General features: G+C 44.9%; 1 protein-coding gene across 22 annotated transcripts in view; it reads left to right on the forward strand.

The window, feature by feature from the left end:
• The window catches only part of TRRAP (transformation/transcription domain associated protein), a 117,395-nt gene that overhangs the window by 29,098 nt on the left and 64,207 nt on the right, over nucleotides 1–24,090 (forward strand). For 19 of the 22 annotated variants that reach the window (XM_023655276.2, XM_023655283.2, XM_023655282.2 and 16 more), the window contains exons 20-31: nucleotides 1,226–1,482; nucleotides 3,932–4,132; nucleotides 6,734–6,885; nucleotides 11,364–11,563; nucleotides 12,967–13,184; nucleotides 13,310–13,507; nucleotides 14,125–14,385; nucleotides 14,892–15,053; nucleotides 17,312–17,408; nucleotides 18,733–18,854; nucleotides 19,194–19,364; nucleotides 22,794–22,862. In XM_023655276.2, coding sequence (XP_023511044.2) covers nucleotides 1,226–1,482; nucleotides 3,932–4,132; nucleotides 6,734–6,885; nucleotides 11,364–11,563; nucleotides 12,967–13,184; nucleotides 13,310–13,507; nucleotides 14,125–14,385; nucleotides 14,892–15,053; nucleotides 17,312–17,408; nucleotides 18,733–18,854; nucleotides 19,194–19,364; nucleotides 22,794–22,862 — 2,108 coding nt within the window. The remainder of the gene's footprint in view (nucleotides 1–1,225; nucleotides 1,483–3,931; nucleotides 4,133–6,733; nucleotides 6,886–11,363; nucleotides 11,564–12,966; nucleotides 13,185–13,309; nucleotides 13,508–14,124; nucleotides 14,386–14,891; nucleotides 15,054–17,311; nucleotides 17,409–18,732; nucleotides 18,855–19,193; nucleotides 19,365–22,793; nucleotides 22,863–24,090) is intronic. The other 3 variants (XM_070230715.1, XM_070230717.1, XM_070230724.1) reach the window with 1 other exon arrangement.

The following is a 24,090-nucleotide window of genomic DNA, read 5'->3' on the forward strand; positions in this document are numbered from 1 at the left end:
TTAGCTGCTCACTTGCATAACCAGAATCCTGTAATTCCTGAGTAATTAGGAATGCTTTCAAGGTACGTAGCTAAAGGGGATCCTGAGTCCATTGAATGTTGATGAGTGTGAACTGATTCGAAACACCGTCTAGGAATTTTTTTCTTGTGAGGATGAGCTCTTGGCAAAGGGTTGAGTCTTCTCCTGCATTTTCTTTATAAATTCCTTAAAGAGAAGTCGTTTACAACATAGTATACCCAGGAGAAATGGTTGAATATGTTGAATGTAACATGGCCGTAAGTCTACCAGGAGGGCGCTTAAGGTGGCCGTCGTCGGGCACTGTTGTCCTCCCCTCTTCTCCAGTCACTCCCCGACCTGAGCCCTCTGCTCTGAGCAGTCTGATTTCCTCCTGCTGCGCGCTCCCCAAGCTCGTTTCTCCCCACCTGGTTTTGTTCAAGGGGATCCCCTTCTGGGAACTTAGCCTTTTCCCCTCCTCATCCTCCTCTGGATCCTGAATCCGGTGCGCTACTGCGTGGTGCCTGCCCCGCTGACTCCTCTCTTCCCCGAGCCCTCCAGCCTGCACCACTGAGGACACACCTTGTTTGGGTCCACTGTCAATGCCTTCTCTTTGTAGGTCGTTTCTGAGCACTCTCTGCGCAGCTCCTCATCTGACGTGGCTCAGGAAGGAGCTCAGTAAATGCTCAGTTACCCTCATGAGGAGTGGGAGGTTGACTTTATAAGGAGGCTCCTCTCCGTTTATAAAACACAAAGGTTGATTTTAGGAAAAATGTTTATTTTAGAGCATAGACATCACCTGTGGCCTGCTGGAAGCCTGAAAAAAGATGTAAGGTTATAAACCTCATACTGGAGGTGAACACACCATGTTGGAGTGTGTGTCTTTAGATTACGCTTATTAATAGTGTGACATGATTTTTAAAAGACTGATGTAGAACATGAATTACTTAATATTCATCTAATTAACATTAAATAATACTAATCATAGCTTAAATTATAACAATAATTACATACGGCCTGCTCTTGTCGCTATGAATACAACAGAGAAAGGGATCATGGATGCAGTTACAGAATAGATTCAGCTAATAGAGTAAATTATGAGGCATAAACAGTTTTCCTGTCATCACGTTGATGTTTATGATCAAAGGGGACCAGTTGTTTTGTGCAGTTAGCTGGAGCGTGTGTCTGGGCAGTACCTTCCCTCTCTGACGGCCTCAACCCGTGTTTTCAGGCCTGAACATGTTGCAGAGTGGCCTGCACAAGCAGCACATGAAGGACCTCTTCGTGGAGCTGTGCCTCACGGTGCCCGTGCGCCTGAGCTCCCTCCTGCCCTACCTGCCCATGCTGATGGACCCCTTGGTGTCTGCTCTCAATGGGTCCCAGACGCTGGTCAGCCAGGGCCTGCGGACTCTGGAGTTGTGTGTGGACAACCTACAGCCCGACTTCCTCTACGACCACATTCAGCCAGTGCGCGCAGAGCTCATGCAGGTATGTCTGCGTTCTCATAAGCGCCAGCAGAGGCCTTCAGGGGCTCACATATCTGCTTTTTATTGAGGATGATAGGCTGGTGGTTTCTGGAATTGACGGGCCACTGTTGAACTCTCCATGCTCAGTGGTGGGCTTTCTGCAAGCTGAAGTGGTGTAGGGCTGGCCCATGGCATGGTAGTTAAGATCACGTACTCTGCTTTGGCTGCCCGGAGTTTGCTGGTTCTGATCTGAGCATGGACCTATGCACCACTTGGCACCCCATTCTGTGGCAGGCATCCCACATGTAAAGTAGAGGAAGATGGGCACGGATGTTAGTTCAGGGCCAGTCTTGCTCAGCAAAAAGAGGAGGATTGGCGGCGGATATTAGCTCAGAGCTAATCTTCCTCAAAAACAACAAAAAAAGATGAAGTGGTGTAGCTTTTACCTCACTTTGTGAATCTTCTAGCTTATGAAACAATATAAAGAAATATGGGCTGGGCCGGCCCAGTGGTGCAGCAGTTAAGTGCACACGTTCTGCTTCGGTGGCCTCGGCTTCACTGGTTCAGATCCCAGGTGCGGACATGGCATCGCGTGGCAAGCCATGCTGTGGCAGGCGTCCCACATATAACGTAGAGGAAGATGGGCATGGATGTTAGCTCAGGGCCAGTCTTCCTCAGAAAAAGAGGAGGATTGGCAGTAGTTAGCCCAGGGCTAATCTTCCTCAAAAAAAAAAAAAAAAGACTTAAGTATTGAAGGGATATTTGTTTTGCAGTATTGCCCCCTTTTTCAGAGAGCTTTCACAAGTGTCAGGTTCTCATGAAGTTGATGACTTACAAAGGCAGGTGTTATGGCCACTGTTGCTCCCAGGGAGATCCTTCCTTTGTCAGGAAAGATCTTGAGTTGCACAGTAAAGAGATGCAAATTCCTGAGGGAAGGTACAGCTGTCCAGCCCACGCGGAGGGAAGCGGAGCAGATAGGAACGGCTGTTTTGGAAACATTTTGTATTTTCTGTTTATTAGCATTCGTATGTCGGATGCCAGGTTTTTCCTTCATGTTCTGCTGCTGCTATTGATTTGTAATGTGGTTGCTAACTGTTAGAGATGTAGGCTACCTGTTATTTACTCATTTTCCCTTTAGGGGAGAGTGTTTGTCCCCACGTAGGGGTCAGGATGCCAGCTTTATATGATGGGGACTCAGTAACTCCTAAAGACAGGCGTCTGCACACACTGGATTGGAGGCTGCACCTTGACCTTGAGGCTGAGGTTGGGTGACTTTCCCAGCCAGTCCTGAAACTTAGATCTTGGCCTCCATCTAGGCAGAGAAGGTGGCCTAGGGGTTGGGATGGAGCCTCCAGGTCTCCTCTCCTGGCTGGTCATTCGGAGGCTTGACTGAGAGCCTCACTGGAGAACGGCACCGTTGTGGAGGCTGCTGCTTGCTTTTGGAGGCACAGTAATGCCGCCTGCTAGACCGGTGGCAGTCTCATCGACCAGCTGCGTCCACGTGTGAGCCTGGGGGGTTGGACGTGCTCATTCCCAGTGCTGGCCCCTCCTGGGGAATTGAGCAGAAGTCCCCTCTCCTGAAGATACACGGTGGGCCGGGTGGAGGCGTGGAGGCGAGGACACCTAGACTATGCCAGTCGACAGTCATGAAGGAGAAGCGTCTTTGGACCTCCAGGAGCGTAAGAGAAGTTAGAAGTTTGCTTTAAAGAAAGAAAAGTTCCAAGATTATGTTGACTGTCGCTAGACACTAGTATCTGGCGTTGGTACACAAAGTGACTCAAGAAAATAGACTTAAACAGTGAGCTTTGTTAATTTTCAGGACTTAGGATACTTTAGGTGAAAAAATGTGGCAAAATTGACAGAGTTTTTGGAACAATTGAACGTGTATGTTCCTTATACTAATTGTCAGTACGAGGTGTGTGTTCCCTTAGTCATTCCCATAATGCAGGTCCCTTTATCATCCCCGTTTCCCTCTTCACCATCCTTTCTCATGGCAGATTTGAAATGTATGAGATAATTTATGTGTCACGTGTGTAAGTGATAAAGCCTAGTAATAGAAATAAAAACCTGAGAATTCCCCATCTGACCCAAGGAAGAGAACTTGACCAGCAAATTGCCTTTCCCCCAGGGTTCTCTGCATCTCATTTTGTACGATATATGCCCAAACCATATATTGCTGTTTTCTTGCTTTGGAGCTCTGCAGTATTTATAATATGCTACCATTTGTATTTCTGGAGTATGGAAGGACAGTCATATTTATATATGCATTTTCTGTAAAAACATACAATTTCTCTGGAAGGATACACAAGACTAATAATGGTTTCCCCCACAAAAGGGAACTGTGTGTTTGGGGGGCAGAGGCGGGAGGAAGAATTTTCGCCATATAGCCTTTTATAACTTTTTCATTGGATTTGTGAACCATGTGAATGGGTTACCTGGGCAGGATTTTCATGAAGCCTGTTGATTCTTAGGCACTGTGGCGCACCTTGCGCAATCCTGCTGACAGCATCTCTCATGTGGCCTATCGTGTCCTTGGTAAATTTGGCGGCAGTAACAGGAAGATGTTAAAGGAGTCCCAGAAGCTGCACTATGTCGTGACGGAAGTTCAGGGCCCCAGCATTACGGTGGAGTTTTCCGATTGTAAGGCCTCCCTGCAGCTCCCAATGGAGAAGGTAAATTTGGGTGTCTTTGTGAGCTTCTTAAACATACTGTAAGTTTCTTTGTAAGAAAGTTAATTTCTATTTGAAAATATGTAAATAAAACATGTGCTTTCTTGGGAAGGGATTTCTAACTCAAAGAAGAACAAGATTTATTTGGGGAGCAGTTTGGTGAGGGGGCTTTCATGATACAAGGAAGCCTGGGGAGGGGTGTTGCTGCTGAGGACTTGGGACCCTTGAGCAGTCCCTCTTCCCTGATGGACCAAGAAGTGACACCCCAGCTGATCCTACCCTTGACCTTAGTCTGTTTTAATGCCCAACAGGCTTTAACTGGTGTCATTTAGGACCCGAGTTAGTCTCGTTCTTGTCTCATTCCCATCGCTCCTGAGTCCCTACTTTTCTCCGGTTCTCTATGCAAACGGCTCCTGCCGTCTTTCCTGGCTCCTTAGTCCCCCGGCCTTTCTCTACATGCCCTTTAGAACTCCAGTTTCGTAATGTAAAAAACAAGCTGAGCCCCCAGCATCTTGCGGCGTGTTCCACTCACCTACTTTTGCCTTTCCTATTGGAAACTGTTCCCTTTGCCTTATTGCCCCTCCGGGGGCTTTGTCACACACACGTAGTTTTAGTTAATCGTCATCTACGTTGTCACGTTCGACTTTCCCCCTTATATAACCGGCCTGTTTCTACCTGTGTCACAGCTGTTGTTACCACGTCTTTTCACAACGTTTACCTAGCTCTTACATATTGGGTATTTTTTAAAAGGAAATCATGGTAGGCTTTTGCGTGTTTCTGAGTCACTCAGCGGTTTCAGTAAGCCGGATGCCAGCTGGGATTCCTGAGCTCCTTGCAGGGCTCCAGCGTTCTCTGGCCTGGTTCTGTGGCCTGGAACGACTCAGAGCCCCTCTGTGCCCAGGCTAACCCTGTCCTGTTGTAGAACTCGGCATGCTTACCTTTCTGTATAAGACGTTTACCCACAGTAGTGGTTTCTTTGACTTTAACTTGACTTGACTAAACATTTGGGAGGAAGGACACACGTCATGGGTAACGGTCACTCTGGAGTTGTTTTCTGTCGTCATCTCTCAATCCCCCTCTCCCCCCATGTCCTCAAGCACATGCACTGTCCCCGACCCTCCCCCAGCCCCGCCCCATAGAGCCCTCTCCAGGCCTCAAGGGTGAGGTGCAATCTCAGCTTCTCACCCAACCGTTTATCAAAAGAGTCGCCAGGTACACACCAGTTTCCTCATAGGAAAATAGTTCTCTCTGTCTTTACGTTGAAGGTTCCTATAGCGAACGTCCTGTCTATAGCACGTTCCCACGTTTTAGGTGATTTCCTGTCATTAGGCTTTTACTTGCTTTAGCCCCATCAGCGCAGGGCCGGTGTCAGAGTGATAACTAAGGCATCTGACTTTTCCTTGCCCTCTGCATAGATGAAGCAGAGCAAGAAATTCCCTTTAGAAGTCGATTCTCCCCAAAGCAGCTAAAGCTCTGAAGAAACCGAGATTTGAATATAGGCTTCCACAGTCCTCCTGGACCGTTTCCCAGCAGGCAGCGTCCTGGGGCTGTGGCACACCCCACGGGGCTAAAGGGGCCGACTAGGGGAAGGGAATGGTCAGCATGGCCAAGTGCTGGTGGATTTCCATTACAACAATTCTGCTTTTGGCATACTTTACAATCTTATTCTTTTGGGCAGGTAACTGGCTCGTGGGTTACACAGATTCTTAAAAATAACACTTCTAAAATTATACCCATGCGTGATCTATTACCTGTGACGAGATCAGAGGCAGTGAGTGGGAGAAAGGCCAGTTCTGCAGTACCCTGGAAGAACTCAGACACGGAAGCTGCGGGTGATGGAGTGAGGGGCCCTTGTCGCTCTGAGCGACTGTGTGTGCTGGAGACCGGTCCTCCGTTCCTGTAGGCCCTTCTCTGGTTCCTCACACAGAACCTGGATAAATCTTTAATCTTTAACACAGATTAGTTCTTTGATTTTTCTGTGTGTAATTATCATTTAAGGTGAAGATCGTAGCTGTTAAAGGCTTCAAATGATTTTTTTGTGTGAAGTGCCTCCCCCCACCTTCCTGGTTAACCTAATTGAATAGGATAAAATGTGTGTGTAGCTTTGTAGGTTTTCTGAAAAAATGAAGTAAACCCTTTTATCTGTTAGAGAATTTAATGAAAGCTTAGGAAGGCCATCTTTTAGCTTTGAATTTAGACACTGGAAAGTCTGTGGTCTGCATCAAGTTTGTTATTCTTTTCAGAGGACTTGATAAGTGTGTGTGGATGATTCAGTATCTAGTTTAATCCAGCAAATTTGTCACAAGTGGCTTCTGGGGTCACGTAATTTCTGGAATTTCCCATTGGCTATTGAAGCATGAAGTTGGTAAACTCCATGTTACATTTTAATTTGCACGACGCAGTTCCTTATTTCACAATACTTCTATTGCTTTCTCCGGAGGTTTCATTTGGTGACTATCTGTTAGTCTGTGTAGGCCCACTGTGCTCTCTTCAAGAGAAAATATGCGTTAAGATTCTTTCGGGTGCTGCAAATGCTTTCAGTGAAAGCTTTCCAAAACCACGTAATTCAGCACAAACTATAGTCTTTCTGTTTCTTTGCTGTAGGCCATTGAAACTGCTCTGGACTGCCTGAAGAGCGCCAACACGGAGCCCTACTACCGGAGGCAGGCGTGGGAGGTGATCAAGTGCTTCCTCGTGGCGATGATGAGTCTAGAGGACAATAAGCACGCGCTCTACCAGCTCCTTGCACACCCTAAGTATGTGGGCATGTGAATCCTCTGCCCCAGATGCATCCTGCTTCAGGAATGGGGGTGGAGAGGACCGCCCAGATTCCTTAGTGTTATGAGTATCTGCCTTAAGTCAGGAAAATGACATGCTATTTGCCTAGTAATGCTTCTTGGCTTTTAGAGAAAATGGAAAGGAGAACTAGGGAGCCTGAGAATTAGCACTGATCTCAGTTGTAGTCTACCTTGATTGTTGCCTCCTCCGTTTGGGTATAAGCTTCAAGAAACAAGGGTCACGTCCTTGTCTCTCTCTTTTGCACACTATTGTATCCACAGCACCTGGCACATGATGGGCATTCCGTGGCTGTTTTGCTTTTCCAGTCCGTAGTGATCCTGCCATTCTCCAAATATTTGTCATGTGATATTTGTGTTTTGCTCCTTTTTTTTTTTTTTTTTTTGCTGAGGAAGATTCTCCCTGAGCTAACTGCTGTTGCTAACCTTCTTCTTTTTTTCTTTTTATGTGAGCTGCTGCCACAGCGTGGCCACTAACAGATGAGTGGTGTAGGGCCATGCCTGGGAACTGAACCTGGGCCGCCAAAGTGGAGCACACCAAAATAACCACTAGGCCACTGGGGCTGGCCCGATGTTTTGCTCTTGTCCCTTAAGGCTGAGACTTTTATATAATGATCTTTTGCGATAATGTGTGTATGTCATCTTTCTGTGTTGTAAGTTTCAGGGAAGAGGCTTTTCCTTTATGTTTTCACGTTTCTCACAGCATCGCAAATGAAGCTGAGTACAGAGTAGGTGCTGAGGTGTTTAACAGAGCGTGGAAGAGAGAGCAGTTGAGATAGCCAAGTGCGCAGGAAATAAGGCAGCTGGAGTCAGAGCCTGCAGGATCAAGAGAAGGCAGAAATAGATCTGCACAGACGTCACATGCTAGGATCACCACAACTGGGTTATAACTGTGCTCGCTGTGTTAAAATAAGTGAAAGGCAAACTTGAGAATACTCCAAGAAATAGAAACCTGTAAAACTTTCCCAAGCAGATTAAAAAACAAAAAGCTCAAAGAGAATCTTTAGATGAGAAATAAGTCAAAAGAAATTACCCAGAAAGCATAGAGAGAGAGAAAAAGATGGAAAATTCAAAAGAAAGAGCTAAGAGACATGAAGAATAGAGTAAAGTAGCACAGTTTGCTTGAAGACCCACAAGGAGAATGGAAAGAGAGACAAGAGATAATACTTGACATAATGGCTGGGAATTTCCCAGAACTGATGAAAAAATTTTTAAAGAAACAATGCACAGGGGCTGGCCCTGTGGCTGAGTGGTTGAGTTCGCGTGCTCCGCTGCAGGCGGCCCAGTGTTTCGTTGGTTCGAACCCTGGGCACGGACATGTCACTGCTCATCAAACCACGCTGAGGCGGCGTCCCACATGCCACAACTAGAAGGACCCACAACTAAGAATATACAACTATGTACCGGGGGGCTTTGGGGAGAAAAAGGAAAAAAAAAAATTATAAAATCTTAAAAAAAAAAAAAAACAATGCACAGACTCAAGATGGTCGGTGAATCTAAAGCAGGATAAATAAAAAGAAATCCACACATAGGTACATCATAATGAAACAACTGTAAAACAGAAATAAAGAGAAAATCTTAAGAGCTGACAGGACAGAAAGATAGATTACCCTCAAATGAGTGATAGATTGGCAGGTGTGAAGCCACTGGACAGTGGAATAAATCTTCAGTATGAAAGAAGATAACTGCCAACCGCGAATCATGTCTACTGAGAACATGACTCAGGAATGAGGGTGAAATCAAGATGTTTTCAGGTAAAAACAGAAATCTCCCACGAGCAGATCTCATTCAGGTAGAATGAAAACTCCCCAATTGAAGTCCTGAGATGGGAGAAGGAATCAAGAGTAAAGAAAATAGTATGTGGTCAAATGTAAATGGGCCCCAGCTGAAGTGATATCTGTATGATGATTCCAAAATGGTGGTTTTCCTTTTTTTGTTTTAACAACTTTATTGAGGTATACTTTACAGATCCACAGTTCATCTACTTCAAGCGTACAATTTAATGATTTCTAGTAACCTACAGAGTGTTGCAAATATAAATCAGATTTAGGACATTTTCATCCCCCAGTAAGAGCCCTCATGTCCATTTGCACTTAATCCCCATTCCCAGCCCCAGGCAACATTGGTCTACTTTCTGTCCCATAAATTTACCATTTTTGGACATTTCCTATGAATGGACGTATACAATATGTGATCTCTTATGTCTTGCTTCTTCCACCTCGCGTAATCCTGTTGAGACTGTTCCATTATGTAAAATTTGTCAGTAGTTTGCTCCTTTTTATTGCTGAATAATATTCTATTGTATGGAGATAAAATGGTGATTTTCTAACTCCATTTCCGTTGTTTGTAAAGTAAGTAGAGCTTTTCCTTCTCTAATATCTGTTTATAGTAGTATGGACTCATGGATTCTTATTTTATTTAATGAATGACAATCTATTATTTATTTTAATGACCAAATTGTCCAGATTTAGTCAGAGCCCCTCCAGGCTGACTCCTGTGTTCTTGTGACGTGTCCCCCTCTGTTTTTGAGTGCCCTTTGGAACTCAACAAAATGTTTCTGGCTCACCTTGTGCCTTCTCTCCCCCAGCCTTGGAATCACCATTCCCTGTGAAAGGAGTGAGGGCTTCTGAAGAAATGACAGTTTAGAGACCAAGGTCTCTCTGCCAGATGTGCTTATGGCTACTGGGGTGTCGTTTCTGAACCTTTCAGCAGGATTTTTTGATAAACGAAACCTCGTGGTTTTACTGTAATCCCGTGGACATATTTTCCTTTTGTGCTTTTTATATATAATTTGTAAGAAATGATTTCCTACATCCCACAAGATACCCTCTTGGATACTCTTAAAAGCTGTACAGTTCTAGTCTTTCACATTTTGATCTTTAACCTCTCTGGGATTGATTTTTGTGAATGGCGTGGAGTAGGGGTCCACTTTCATCCTTTTACCCTCTGTGTATTCAGTATGCATGTACTATAAGTTCATCCTTTCTCATCTCTCTGCATTGTCGCTGCTGTCATAGATTGAGGATCTTCTACTCCTGGGCACTATTCCAGGTTTGTGTACAAGACTGCGTCCTTGCCTTCAAGGAACTCGCATTCTATTAGGGAGGGCGGACAACAAGCAGAAAGGAACAAATGTCTAGTGTTTGAGGTAGTGACAAGTGCTATTACGTGTATCGGGCTAAGGGGATAGGGCCTGAAAGGGGCATTTAAAAAATAGCGTGGTCGGAGAAGTCCTCTCCAAGTAGGTGACACTGAACAGGGATCACCATGCATTTTGAAGGAGGAAATTGTGAAAACGTCCAGAGGAAGCTCATCCCAGGCTCGGGGAACGAACGCAAGGGCAAGAGCACAAGGTGCTCCTTCCCGGTGGGCACCACAGGAGACCAGTGATGCTGGAGCGCACGGGGGGAGAGGGAGGGGGAGGACACGCTGAAGACTTCAGATTCTGCTCTGAGTGTTAGAGCAGGTGGGCGAAGGGATCTGACTGACTCTGGCTGGCCGCCGGTCTTCTTGGCTTCAGCCAAAGATGCCACTCACTGAGTTGTCAGGAACATTGGGGAAGAGCAGGCTTGGGGGCAGTGGGAATCAGGTATCTGTTGTGGGCACGTCGACCCTAGTGGCATTTTAAAGAGTGGTGTTACACACTGGAAAAGAGCTGAGGTTTTCCGGTGTGGAGTGGGGAGATGAGCGCTCTGCTCCGGCTGAAGATGTCCCATGTGGAAGTGAAGGGGCTCCATGTACTTTGTTAGCATCAAAGGGAGAACCGGAGAGTTAGAGGGCAAAAATTAGAAAGAGGTGGATTCCTGGTCATCGAAATTTCTGTTATCTGGAGCTATTCAAGGTTGGAAGAAACTAATAATTTTTTAAATAATGATGAGTTTCTTATCCTTGTGTTTGGTGTGTGCTTCCCTGCCTCTGCCTTCTTGGGTTTTAGTTAATCTCGTATAATGGGCAGTAAATGCTTCATCAGTAGATCCACAATCCATTGGATTCTGCACTCCTGTGATTTTTTAATGAATAACAGGCATATGACTGTCTTTAAGTAATAGCTTTTTTCATCCCTATTTGATCATTGATTTTCTCGTTAGAATTTGGCTTATTTCATTATAAAAAATCAAAATCAAACATCAGCTTTCTTAAAATAGAAAATAATTATGGCGATATTGAATGTGCCACCTTTTATAATTTACCTGAGTCCTGCCTGTGCTCACGTTAGGTAGAACGTATTGGTATCTCAAACCACTGGCTGTAAATGTCCAAATGGATTTCATCGTGTTTGATTCCAGGTGTTGCTGAAAATAAAGCGTAAAAATTAACTCATTCAGGCCCTTCTGAACAAGAAGAAAGTGGGCAGGTTGAAAATAAAAAAATAAGTCATAGTGGAATCATCAGCTCAGGACTGAAGTGTCATGCTGATCAATTTAACTTTTATTTTTCAGCTTTACAGAAAAGACCATACCTAATGTCATCATATCACATCGCTACAAAGCACAAGACACTCCAGCTCGGAAGACGTTTGAGCAGGCCCTGACCGGGGCCTTCATGTCCGCTGTCATTAAGGACCTCCGGCCCAGTGCCCTGCCCTTCGTAGCCAGCTTGATTCGCCACTACACCATGGTGGCCGTTGCCCAGCAGTGTGGTGAGTGGGCAGAGGAGGTGGTTATCTGACTTTTTCAGGGTGCTGCAGAACCTCGGCAGGAGGGTGTGTTTTGGAGGAGCTGAGTTTGGCTGATGGATTTTTGGCTTTTGTTTTCTGATTTTCCATTTACTGCATTGATGGAGATCATTGGTATTTCAGGAATGGGCGCTGTATTAACTTGAAAATTGTTACCAAGTTTTTATCTATAAAATACACCCAATTTAGTCTTTTGGCCCTTTGTTTTTCATGAGAAATGGGGGCTGAATACCTTTGGACACTGCATGTAAAACGGAGAGACGGTTTGTGGTCACATTCGTCGCTGTCTTCCTCTCCATGGTGTTGTTTCCCGAGGCCCAGCCTCCCCTCCCTACTTCATCTCTTGCTCTCTGCTCTTAGCTGTCTTGTCGAGTCTCCACGCGGTGCTTGTCTCTGCTCCTTCCATGGTCGTCCATGCCATTCCCCCTGCCTGGAATGGCTCCTCGCTCTGCTTCAGGAGTTCTCAGGCTCTGGGTGTTGAAGGACCGGTTCTGTTTCTCTCTTTGTTTTTATTTCCAGTCCATCGCAGACTGGTGCTTTTGGAAAAGACAGCAAAAATGTCACAGCACTACCAATTGCTGTAGAAGTTTCTGATCACTTACTCTCAGCTTTTGCACTCCTCCCAGACTAGCGCTGGTCAGTGGACACACTTGAGTAGCGCTGCCCCACTTTGTGTTCTCAAAGCCCTCACTCTGGAGATCAGTGGGCAGCTCTCTCGGAACACTACACTGCAGAACACAGACCGTTCCCCTTTTGAGCTCTTCTTGGCCTGAACAGTGAGTGCTACACACTTTAACACTTAGGTGGTTTCTCACTGTTTCCTCTGTGTTAACATTATCTTTGCAGCAGACCTGTAAGCTTCTCCGTAACTTCCGTCTCACCCAGTGTTGGGTACCTGCGAGGCATTAATTAATAGTTGCTGGCAGGTTGTTCTCTGACTGTGTGTTTTGGGGGTCATAGCCGGATGCTGTTGCTTTTCATTGTTATTTCTATGGCAGAAATGTCCAGGGCATAACCCATAGTCATTACGATGCTGTGCCTCTTGGCCTGCTTAGTGATTTTTTTAAAGAAGATACCTCAGTGTGGTTGTCATTTTAAACTAATACATTTTTGTGTTGTGATTGAGAAAATCTGAAAATAATATAGTGTGTAATGGGAAACATTCCAAAAAATAGCCTTAGTGCGAATCAGACTACTTAGGTTACAAATAATTGCAGTTTAACAAAAGTTGGTCTCAAGTACCTGGGTTGAATTTTCCTGAATTCCTAACCTCAAGGGAAAAATGAGGTAGTTTTGCTATTTGTGGGACAGGAACGCTCATGTAAATAAACTCTGCTCTCTCCTGTGCCTTCTGCCTCTCCTTGCAGGTCCTTTCCTGCTACCTTGCTATCAGGTGGGCAGCCAGCCCAGCACAGCCATGTTTCACAGTGAAGAAAATGGGTCAAAAGGAATGGATCCCCTGGTTCTTATTGATGCAATAGCTATTTGTATGGCGTATGAAGAGAAGGAACTCTGCAAGATTGGGGAGGTGGCCCTGGCTGTGATATTTGATGTTGCAAGTATCATCCTGGGCTCAAAGGAGAGGGTAAGGAAGGATTGAGGAGTGTCTTCTATTTGGGGGTGTTTGTGCCCACGGGCAGTCAATCTAGAGTTGACTGGCAGTTTAAGAATATGCAGTAACATTATGGTCTGTGTTTGTTTTTCTCTTAGGCGTGCCAGCTGCCTCTGTTTTCTTACATTGTGGAGCGCTTGTGTGCGTGTTGTTATGAGCAGGCCTGGTACGCAAAGCTGGGGGGTGTGGTATCCATTAAGTTTCTCATGGAGCGGTTGCCTCTCACTTGGGTTCTCCAGAACCAGCAGACATTCCTCAAAGCGCTTCTCTTTGTCATGATGGACTTAACTGGAGAGGTAGGTGACGGGTGGCCCCAAGCCCAACCATGCTGTTGTAGAAAGCCAATTCACCCGGAGGAGTTTGAGACAGTTCTGCAGATACACTTTTCTAGAAGCTTAGATTTCGGTACAGCATCTTTAATAAAAGGACAGATCAGAACCCTCATAGGCTTTCTCTGGGTATCTAAAGACCTATCTGCCTTGATAAAGAGCAGTCACAGGCCAGAGTACTTAGCACAGTACCCCTCTAAAAGGGGATCCTACTTAGTTTTGCCATAGGGCTAAATAGCGACCATGCTGCAGAAATTCTCTCGCAGGTGCGTTCTGTATGAACCCATATGCAGATGTAACGCAAACACGTAGAAGATGGCAGGCATTGCCAGCTTAACTGTTTGGTAAATACGAGGTTCGTGCCTGGATCCACATTTTCTTTTCTGACTGACAAGCAGGAATGGCCTTTAAGAAGGTGATTTAGCTACTGAAGTACCGTGTGGAGGCTGTGAAGTAGTCTTGTTTAATTGGCTGGCAGAAGGGCGTGGCCCCGCGGTGACAGCCTTCATGGCAGGCGAGCGTGCAGGAGACCTGGGTGCTGTGGGCAGCATCCCCATTTCGTTCTAAGGAGTCCCTGCCTGCAGGTTTCTAATGGGGCAGTGGCCATGGCAAAGACCACCCTGGAGCAGCTTCTGATGAGGTGTGCGACACCTTTAAAAGACGAGGAGAGAGCCGAGGAGATCGTGGCGGCTCAGGAGAAGTCTTTTCACCACGTGACACATGACTTGGTTCGAGAAGTCACCTCTCCAAACTCCACTGTGAGAAAGCAGGCTATGCACTCACTGCAGGTATTGGCCCAGGTCACTGGGAAAAGTGTGACCGCCATAATGGAACCCCACAAAGAGGTGAGATTGCTGTCGCTGGAACTGGGGTAATTTGAGCAAAACTTTTAAGACTTTTTTCCTTGAAATTTGAGTTGTAAATGATACATAATTTATGATTTTGTGTCCACTTCACAAAGTGCTAGATACACGCTCTTTTTGATCTCACATGTGCAGAAAGCAGTGTGCTTATATTAAGGGCTGTATTGGTAAATGTCAGCGTCAAGAGAATAGGAGGCTGGCTTCCTGGGTCTGTGGAGCAGTCGGTAGTTTTGCTCTTGTTCTGTTGTTTGTTTTAAGAGACGTTACTCTGTAGCTGTGGGAATTAAGTGTGTCTGGTGTGTACCTATCCCAGACCCAGTTTTAACACATGAAACGTGACCTCCCTTCCCTAACGAGAGCACGTGTGTAATAACTTTTGGGCTCATCTTCGGTGTGCAAATTGGTGGTGGTTTTGGCATATTGTGAAGAGGGGCATTTGCTTTTTAAGGGGCATCTGGTTAGTGGTGCCTCCTGTTTGCCTGTCCCAGGTCCTCCAGGATATGGTCCCACCTAAGAAGCATTTGCTCAGGCACCAGCCTGCCAACGCGCAGATCGGCCTGATGGAAGGAAACACGTTCTGTACCACGTTGCAGCCCCGGCTCTTCACAATGGACCTTAACGTGGTGGAGCATAAGGTGTTCTACACAGAGGTAGGGGGGTGGTGGTGCGGCGTGGTGTGGATGGTGATGACGTGTGTCTGGTAACCTGTCTTTGTGCGCGAAGACTGGTCAGGCAGCATTCAGAGAAGGCACGGGTGGTGAGCACAGGTAACCAGCCACAGCCTGGCCCAGCTCTGCACAGGTATGTTAAATCTGGGGCTGGGGAGAAGGTAGGCTTGGTGACTGGAGACGGTCAACAAAATGTGTGTGTTTTCTGAGTCCTCCTAACTCTCTTGGCCCTCCACAGGGAAGCTTGCTCTTGAGGCTTTAAAGTTGTATTCTAGGGAAAAGAGTGTACCGTCTACTTTAATCACCCTCGAATCAGCTGGTGCTCAGAATAAGACTGGCACGGAGCAAGTGCCAGCTTGCTGAGTTTCTTGATCACTTGAATGTGCCGTGCACTGTTGAGAACCAACTTCCCGTGAATGCCCCGCGTGGCGCTGCCAGCACCCCGTGAAGTATGGACACTGACTCCTGTCATTCTGAAGATGCAGAAACTGAGCCTGAGGGTTTGTTAGAACCAGAAGCCACGGAGCAGGGGCTGTGGAGCTTCGGCGGGAGCCAGGACTCATTTTAGAGCCGGGTTCCTAATCGGCGCACTGTCCTGCTGGGTTCTCGTTTTGTTTAGCGGACTTGACTTGGCCCTTGACCCCAGAGAATAGGCAGTGGCGGTGGCTTCTTAGAAGTATTTGTCACGGTAAACATTCCAGTGTGGGGTGATATTAAACCACGATAAACAGAAATTAAACTATTGATACAGTCAAATTATAAGCATTAATTCTTAGAATACAGTAATGGTCTGGTGGTCAGTCCCAATTTGAAATTTTTATGACATGAGTCATACTTCTGGAGGTGCTGTCAGAGCAAACTGAGGCAGAAGTCATGAGGAAGCAAATTCTTCCTGATCCACACTAAGTCTGAATTTCCAATTATGAAAAATTTGTCTTGTTTTTTTTAAGTCCTATGGTTTTGCTTGGACGGATGGTCGTATGATCATGTGGTCTAGCTTTGATCTTTTATACTTGTTACATCCTTTGTATAAAAGTCCTTGCTCATAAGACTTGACCGCGGGTCCAGGAGGGCCGCTGGAGGACGGGAGGGCTGCCTCCCTTTGGTGGTTCTAGATGTATTTTAACCTGCGTGGAAAACTCCTGAGTAAGCTGAAGACCAGAACCGGGTAGTGTTGTGATAAATCTCGGGGGATGAAACTGATTTTTCCAGGTGTTTATCAGTGCATTAGCTGCATCAAAATACGTGAAGATCTTTTGGAAAATAAAGACTCTTGAGTCTTCTCCCTGGAGATTTGGATTCAGTAGATTTGGAGTCACACCTGGGAATCTGCTGTCTAAAATCTTCCCAGGGGATTCTGGTGATGGCCGTGACGATTTGGGACTCTGGATTATGTTGTAGTTACTCAGCACTCTCTGTCGATAGAGACATAGCTGTGTACGTATGTATGTGTGTGTGCGCGCACATATGTGTTTATATACGAGGAGAGCGTTTCCGAAGGTCGTACATGTCACTGCTAACAGTGGTTTCCTCGGAGGGGTGGAACAGGGTGCTGACTTGAAGTGCTTTTCACTGTCTATCTTTTTCTGCTGTTGTACATCTTTTACTAGGTAGGAATCTTTGAGGGGAAAAAACAGTAAAAGTCTGTACCATTTTTTCCAGGATGTAAATAGAAGGGGAAAGTAGTAATAGAACGCCATATGTGACATTCTAGATGTTAGATATGTATGTATATAGTGCTATAGTAAAATGTCTGGAAGCCACAGCCACTGGGATCTCTGAGTTACAGTAGTCCGGTGATGTTCAGCTTCCTTCTTTATGCTATCCTGTATCAAAAAAGGAAGAAAAAGTATTACCACTCACATATGTGAATTGGAGCGCATATATTTCTTGAGCACTGGCTCACAGCATTGAGAAGCAGCTCTGAGCAAGTTGGAGACCTACCACCATCATGGAATTTGCTATTAGAGAAAGTGATCCTCTGTGTAAAGAAAAAACATTATGGTATCAGAGTGGGTGAGAAAGTGTCTAAGGATTTAGTTCACTAATGAGCTTGGCTGAGTTTTGCTTTAGAATAAGGACGCTCAGTCATATTTTGATACTTAAATTTTTGAGGATTTGAGTTTAGCTTATTAATTGTGTTGCAGTGTGGGTGGAAGATTGCTGTGTTCTGTTATTTGCAAGGTTATGATGTCTTCACAGTAAGAGCAGGCTAAATTAAATCCGTTTCTCTTTTGCAGCTGTTAAATTTGTGCGAGGCTGAAGATTCCGCTTTAACAAAGCTGCCCTGCTATAAAAGCCTGCCATCACTTGTACCTTTGCGAATTGCAGCGTTAAGTAAGTGAACAGAAATCTGCTTGAGTTACTCAGTACAAGAGTGAAAGGAGACGGTGGCCTTTTTTTTGTTGTCTAATTTTTCTGGCTTTTTGTGGTCTTTTTAAGTTAGAATCAAAAAATTGTATATTTATCAAACTGTGTAATGAGATGTCAACGGATTATATAGATTTCTAGGGCTTAAATTTATCACTCTATAGTAAGCAATGGAATTTATAGTAAACTCTTTATGCTACATTCTGTTAAGAATCTAATATTCTGGCTTAAGAGAGTTGTCGTGCCATTCGTATATTGCCATCTTCATCCAAATCAAAGTATACAGTAAGATACACTGACCTTTCTGGGCTTTGTAATGCTTCAGAAGGGTTTGGGAACCCTGCCCTGTCGGCCTTCGGGAGGCGCGGCAGTTACCGTTGTTAGCACAGCAGCTGTGCAGTTCAGCAGGATGTGCTGTATCAGGACGTGCCCTCGTGCTTAGAAACCCTCGTGCCCCCCTTGGGGGGAGGGGTAAATAAATACCCCAAACAAGTGTTTTTAGTTGACCTTGTCTCTTGCTTTGTTGATTTTTAACCACTTAATAAAATGTGAGAGCCCTCCTTGAATTAGAAGTAGGGGAGCTGAGAGGCAGACCGTAATACCTGGGCTTGAGGGCGGGGCTGGGCTGTTGAAGCGGCAATTCAGAGAGCAGGAGATGCACCACAGGGATGTGGGGCAGCTTCTCACTTCTCCTGCTGGGGTTCCTCTCTTCAGGGTGCCTCTCCTGCATTCCTGTTAGCTAACAGGGGCATCACTCTTGCTATCTCTTAAACTAACATATAGAACTTGGGTTATGTCCCCCTTCCTAAGAATATGTGCATTTGCCAAGCCTTGAGCCCCGCCAAGTTGTGAGGAGGCTGCCTGATTAGACATGGGTAGTGGAGAGCAGCTGGGCTGTGTGTCTATTCCCTTCATCCCCGGGTCCCAGGCCATGCCCTCTGCGTTAATTCAGCGTGCGTCTGCCTGCAGGTGAGCCCTGCTCTCACCCGCTGAGGATGTCTTGGGGGCAGGGGTGTCAGTGGGGACTGTTTTTCCCCCCTCTAGTCCTTCCTCCTCTGGACAGTGTAAGATTTATTCTGGCTTTTCTGGCAGGCTGTTGACTTGACTCCTAGATAAGAGTGAGCATGTGTGTAGAAGACCATGCGTCCTTTTGTCCTTCTCAGGGCCACATGCTAGGAAGGAGAGCTAGTGATTCATGTTTTTTGTTGGTTGAGAAGAGCCTTTAGACAAGGAAATTGTTCATATATTTTTCAGATTAATAATGAAATTGTATTGGTTTCTCTCCCTCAAGATGCGCTTGCTGCGTGCAATTACCTCCCTCAGTCCAGAGAGAAGATCATTGCCGCACTCTTCAAAGCCCTCAATTCCACGAATAGTGAGCTCCAGGAGGCCGGAGAAGCCTGTATGAGAAAGGTGAGGGCTGGGTGAATTCTGCACTGAGTCCTTCCTGTTCACCTTGTCTGTGTGCCTGCAGGTCTGTCTGTGGTTAATACACACTGCGTTCTTACAGTGTCTCTACCTGTTTCATAGTCAGACTGAGCCTTTTAAAATATTAAATAGTAATGACCAGTCTTCCTCATTTCATCATAAACTTCTGCAATAAATGTGGTTACTGTTTCATTTTCCCAAGGGAAACTTGTGAATTAGAGTTACTAGTTCCCAAACTTGCTGCTGGAGTCGAGTATGAGTTCCATTCTCTCGTAAAGTCTGTTCTGCTCTCTGTTTTCCTTTGTAACCTTCCTTTTTTAATAGTTTTTAGAAGGTGCTACCATCGAGGTAGATCAAATCCACACACACATGCGACCTCTGTTGATGATGCTGGGGGATTATCGAAGCTTGACACTGAACGTTGTGAATCGTCTGACATCAGTCACCAGGCTCTTCCCAAACTCCTTCAATGATAAATTTTGTGATCAAATGATGGTAAGCCAAATGTATGTAAATATACTCTATGATAAACCTGAAAATTAATTTAAATTATTTTTTAAAATAAGTAATCCATTTACATGGTTTAAAACTGAAAAGGTGTAAAAAGGTATACTGTGGAGTCTCCTGCTCATCCTCATCCTCCAACCACGGCCTTCCCCTTCCGGGAGACAACCAACGTTAACGGTGCCCCTGTACCACAACATCATTTCACGTCAGGACATAAAGTGCTTCTTCCTTCTGTTTTATGGCTGCGTGATATCTCATTCTGTGGACATGCCATGATTTCTTTAGCCATTCCCCCACTGATGAACATCTAGATTGTTCCAGTCCTTGGCTATTATAGACAATGCAATGAAAAACTTGTAAGAACTTTAGAAGTCCTTTGGGTTTTTAGAATTACCAAGGAAATAATTATGCAAATAAAAGATCTGTTTGACAATGTTTAAACTTGAAGTGTAAGTCGAGGAAGGAGGATTTCAGCTATTAGCTTTCTCTTGCATTTTGTAAATAGACATTTGTAAATAATTTGTTACTTCACGATTTCGTGGTACATTACTGCAGACGTGCATGTAGTTTTCGTGCTATGTTTCCCAAGTAGCTTTTGGCGATTTAGATGTTTTAGGACATAGAGGTGTTGTTTCTGGTTTTGGTACACCTTTCCCCAGCTGTAGACAGGAGTGAGTAGATAGGTAGTTATAGATGTAGTGTGCATGGAGTGTAGATACACGAATATGTGTACGAAAACCACACAGCTTTTCACCTCACATACTCATTTCTTCATAGCTACAGACACCTAAACAGTGAACAAGGACCAAAACACCCAACTGGGAATTGATAGTATGATGATTGATCTTAGAAATTATAAGTCATGCCCCAATAGTAGAGTGTAATTGGGAAACAAAGTTTGTAAGTGGATTTTCCAAATTGGAAGACTCCTTAAGCTTCCGCATACATGTAATACACATACATACCTACCAGTTTACGGACATACAGACGTTCACGAGTGTGGTTTAAGTGCCTGACATTGTGTTGCTTTCTAATCAAAGCACATCAGACATACACTTTATCTTATATCCTATTACAGCTATCAGTGCTTTCATATATGAGATCTGTGCCTGTGTTCTAAAATGTCCTCATGTTTTTATATTCATCTCTTTTGAAACATTACAGTCTGTCTCTTCCCTCTGTCGGCTGTCATTTCTTGCTGCCTTTGCATGCCTGCTTGAAGCAACTTTGTCTGTTTTTTGGTGTTTTTTTTACCCCAAATCTAACCCTTCGTATCTGCTGTGAGCTGGAAATTCATTCAATAAACATTGTTATCCAGAGTATTTAGAACAGCTTGAAGGTTTCTCACTAAGGCCAGGAGTCTTTTGTCCTGAAATAAAGTACGTGGGTTTTGCGTTTCTAGTTTCTTCGGAGATTTTAACCCTTCTCTGGCATTATAGTCGCTCTCTGAGTGGTTGAAGTCCTCTGAAAGCAGAGAGTGTTGATACTCTTGATAAAGAACAATCGAAGCTACTGTTGCAGAGCCGTTTCCCTCTGGCGCCCGCCTCGCCCGAGCCCAGCCTGGACCGGAGCTGATGGGGCTTTTGCGTTTGTGGCTTAGGTCCTCCTTACGTAGCCTGGGCTGCTCTGCTCTGCCGGGTGCCGTGGTCAGGGACACGTTCGCCCTTAGGTGGCCGTACTCCTGAGACGTGTGCTCAGTCACTGGGCCTTTGGTTTCTCCCAAAGCCTATGATATGCTCTGGAGGTTAACAGCTCAAGCCTGCAGCTTAATTTTAAGAGATAAGACACCCTACTCTGTGGGGTGGGCATTCATGAAAGCTGCTGAAAATTTTCCTTTCTTAACATTTGAACTGCTTGACATTTGATCTTGAAGCCTCTTATGTGGCTAGTTGTTTCTGATATCTCCTTATTGAACTAAAAGTGAAATTTATGCACCAGTTGGCATTTTTTTCCTTTGGGGAACCTAAAAGCAGAATGAATGGTAATGCAGCTGGCTGTTTTCTCCACCTTTAATTTTGTGACTCTCGTATCTTTGGTCTGAATAGCTATTCTAATAAGATACAGGTTTCATGTAGTGTACATAGTCTGGTGATATCCTTCAAGGAATTTTACTGGTGACACGTCAGTTTAGTGTTCTTAGTTTCTTTGAAGAAATGTGCATTTTAGTGTTTCTCAATAAGTGTTCCTTGGAACACTGGCCCCCCAAGATGTAGATTTTCCATGAAAAGCAGTTCATTGGCTAAGTAAGTTGGGAAACACAACTTAGTGTATTCCCCTCTTGAAGTTTTACAAGGTCTCTAGACATTAAAGGCTCAGAGAAAAGTGTTTAGGTGTATTTCAACCGTCCGTCCCCAAGCCTGTTTTACCGTGGAGCCCTTTTTAAAGCAGCTTGTTAACTTCCTGCCGGGCAGCAGTGTTTTGAAGAACGAGTTTGGACAGTCTAGGGTAATGGGTAGTTCTCTTATTTGGATGCTCTCGTTGTGGTTTTAGCTGTAGGCTCTGACTGCTTGTCTGCCCGGTTTCCTGGACGTGGGCGGGAGCCTGGCTGCCGCATGCCCAGCTCAGGCCAGAGTCACTCTGGGCTCACAGATCTTGCTCATGCTCTTACAGCAGAACGCGGAGTCTTTCCACGGAACGATTGCCCTCATTCTGCACAGAAGGGGATTGCTACCTATTTGCACTAATTTGCATGGCCTCTGACCAAATGGGATCCATGCCCATATCACTAGCCCATTCCCCTGGGTCCCCCTTGTGCCCAGTAATCCTCAGCCACAGCAGCCACTGTTCTGTTTCTGGCTAAGGGCCTTGTCCCTCCTTTTCTCCACCTGGAGCACTCTTCGCTTATGCTTCTGGCTTGTCTGTCTCAGCAGGGCCCTCCCTGACCTCCTCACCCCTCATCTAAAGCTGGTTCCTGGTATTCTTTCACGATTCTTAAACCATAATTGTTCACACAGCAGGCACCTATGTGTTTTACCTTGTTTTCCCCACTGAAACCTGAGCTCCACAAGGACAGGGACGATGTCTGCTTGTTCACTTCGCTGCCCCAATGCCTAGCATGGTGCCCAGCTCATCACAGCACACACTGAACAGCTGCGATGCACACTGACCCAGTAGTAAGGTGACAGTAGTAATGATGGATAGAGCAAACTCCTGATGTTGGAATGGCCGGGTTTCGAGACGTTTTCTGTTGGGTCAGGGTAAATGCAGCCTTTCTATTTATAGAACATAAAAAATGCCAGTTCTTCTCATCACTAGTTTGATGGTTGTGCTCTTTCAGTAATAGAAACACTGCTCTTCTCACATTAAATATGATGGAAATTAGTGATTACCTATGAGTTTTCCCCTAAGAGCAGCCTTTTGGAATTGAAATGCTCCTGTTGTAAGGAAAAACTGTCTAAGGATGTATTTTTTCAACAGCAACATCTGCGAAAGTGGATGGAGGTGGTGGTCCTCACCCATAAAGGGGGCCAGAGGAGCGACGGAAACGTGAGTGACTTGTTTGTTTCTGGGAGGGCACCCCTGCCGTGCACTGCTGTTATCACTGTTCATATTGGAGCAATGCGTTCAGTTAAAACACCGGTCAGAAAGCTAGTTCTGTATGGTTATAGTCTATGTAAGTTGTCAAACGTATTTTATTAGCATTACATTTTGCTTTTATTTCTCTTAATTGTTGAACGTTCCTTTTCATGTTTCTTTAAAATCTCTCTTTTGTTCACTTTGATATGACATTTTTGTTGATGAGAATTCTGGGAAGGTTGAAATGTTAGTATTTCAATTTTACTCATTTTGCTTTAAAGTGTATAAAGTGTATTTTCTAGACTGTTCTTGGCAGCTGCTGTGTGCATGGTAGTGCATTCCTCAGCTGTTTTCCATTGCTTTTCATCATCATCGCCTCATAAAACCAAGTAGAGACTTTAGGACTTACTAAAACATTGAGGAGAATGTAATAAAGCATCACTAAATATTGGCATGTCTGTTTTCTAGGTCTGAATCCCCCACCTCAGTGTTTGCCAGAAGTCAGATGGCCAGTACTTCAAAACACATTTTTATGGTTTTGAGGGAAAACCACTTTAGTTAAATCTTTTTAAGAATCTGATGTTGGTCGCTAAAGCCTTTGTTTCTTAAAAATGAATGGTTCTTGCTGTTTTGAATCTAATCTCATTTGTATATATTAATATTCTTTCAAAATATTTTTTAAGTCGATGATGTCCTGTCAGTGGGATGGTGTTTTCCCTAAGTTCCTGTTCCGCCTGGTGAAATTGTACAGCAGGATCCTGAGGAGGGAATCCTGTAGCTCTTCAGAGGCATCATTAACGTGGCTTTTTGTCTCCTGTGCCTATTTGTCAGATGCTGTGTTTCATCCCAACTTGGTTTTTTTTTTTTTTTTTGGCTTTATTATGCTTTGTTTTGACCATTCTGTGTCAAGGTGTTTTGTTTACGTAAGTCTTGTTTCCTGCTGCTTCTAAACAGCCAACTAAGCAAAACTAAACCAGGATTTTAAACTTTTTTAGGAGTGTTATGCCATCCATGACCTCTTTGAAGGTTTGTTATTTATATATGCAGGAAAAAAAATAGGGACTCTTGGTGGGGAGAGCAGAGCGTGTTTTAAGAGCCTCGGCTCTTGGGAGCAGGTGCAGGTCCTCTGTGCTTTTCCTCCCCATCTCTCATCTGTTAGGTATTTCACTCTAGATTTTATATTTGTTTTTATAATAAG

The sequence above is a fragment of the Equus caballus genome, chromosome 13, assembly GCF_041296265.1.
Source record: "Equus caballus isolate H_3958 breed thoroughbred chromosome 13, TB-T2T, whole genome shotgun sequence".
In the NCBI taxonomy this organism is placed as follows: domain Eukaryota; kingdom Metazoa; phylum Chordata; class Mammalia; order Perissodactyla; family Equidae; genus Equus; species Equus caballus.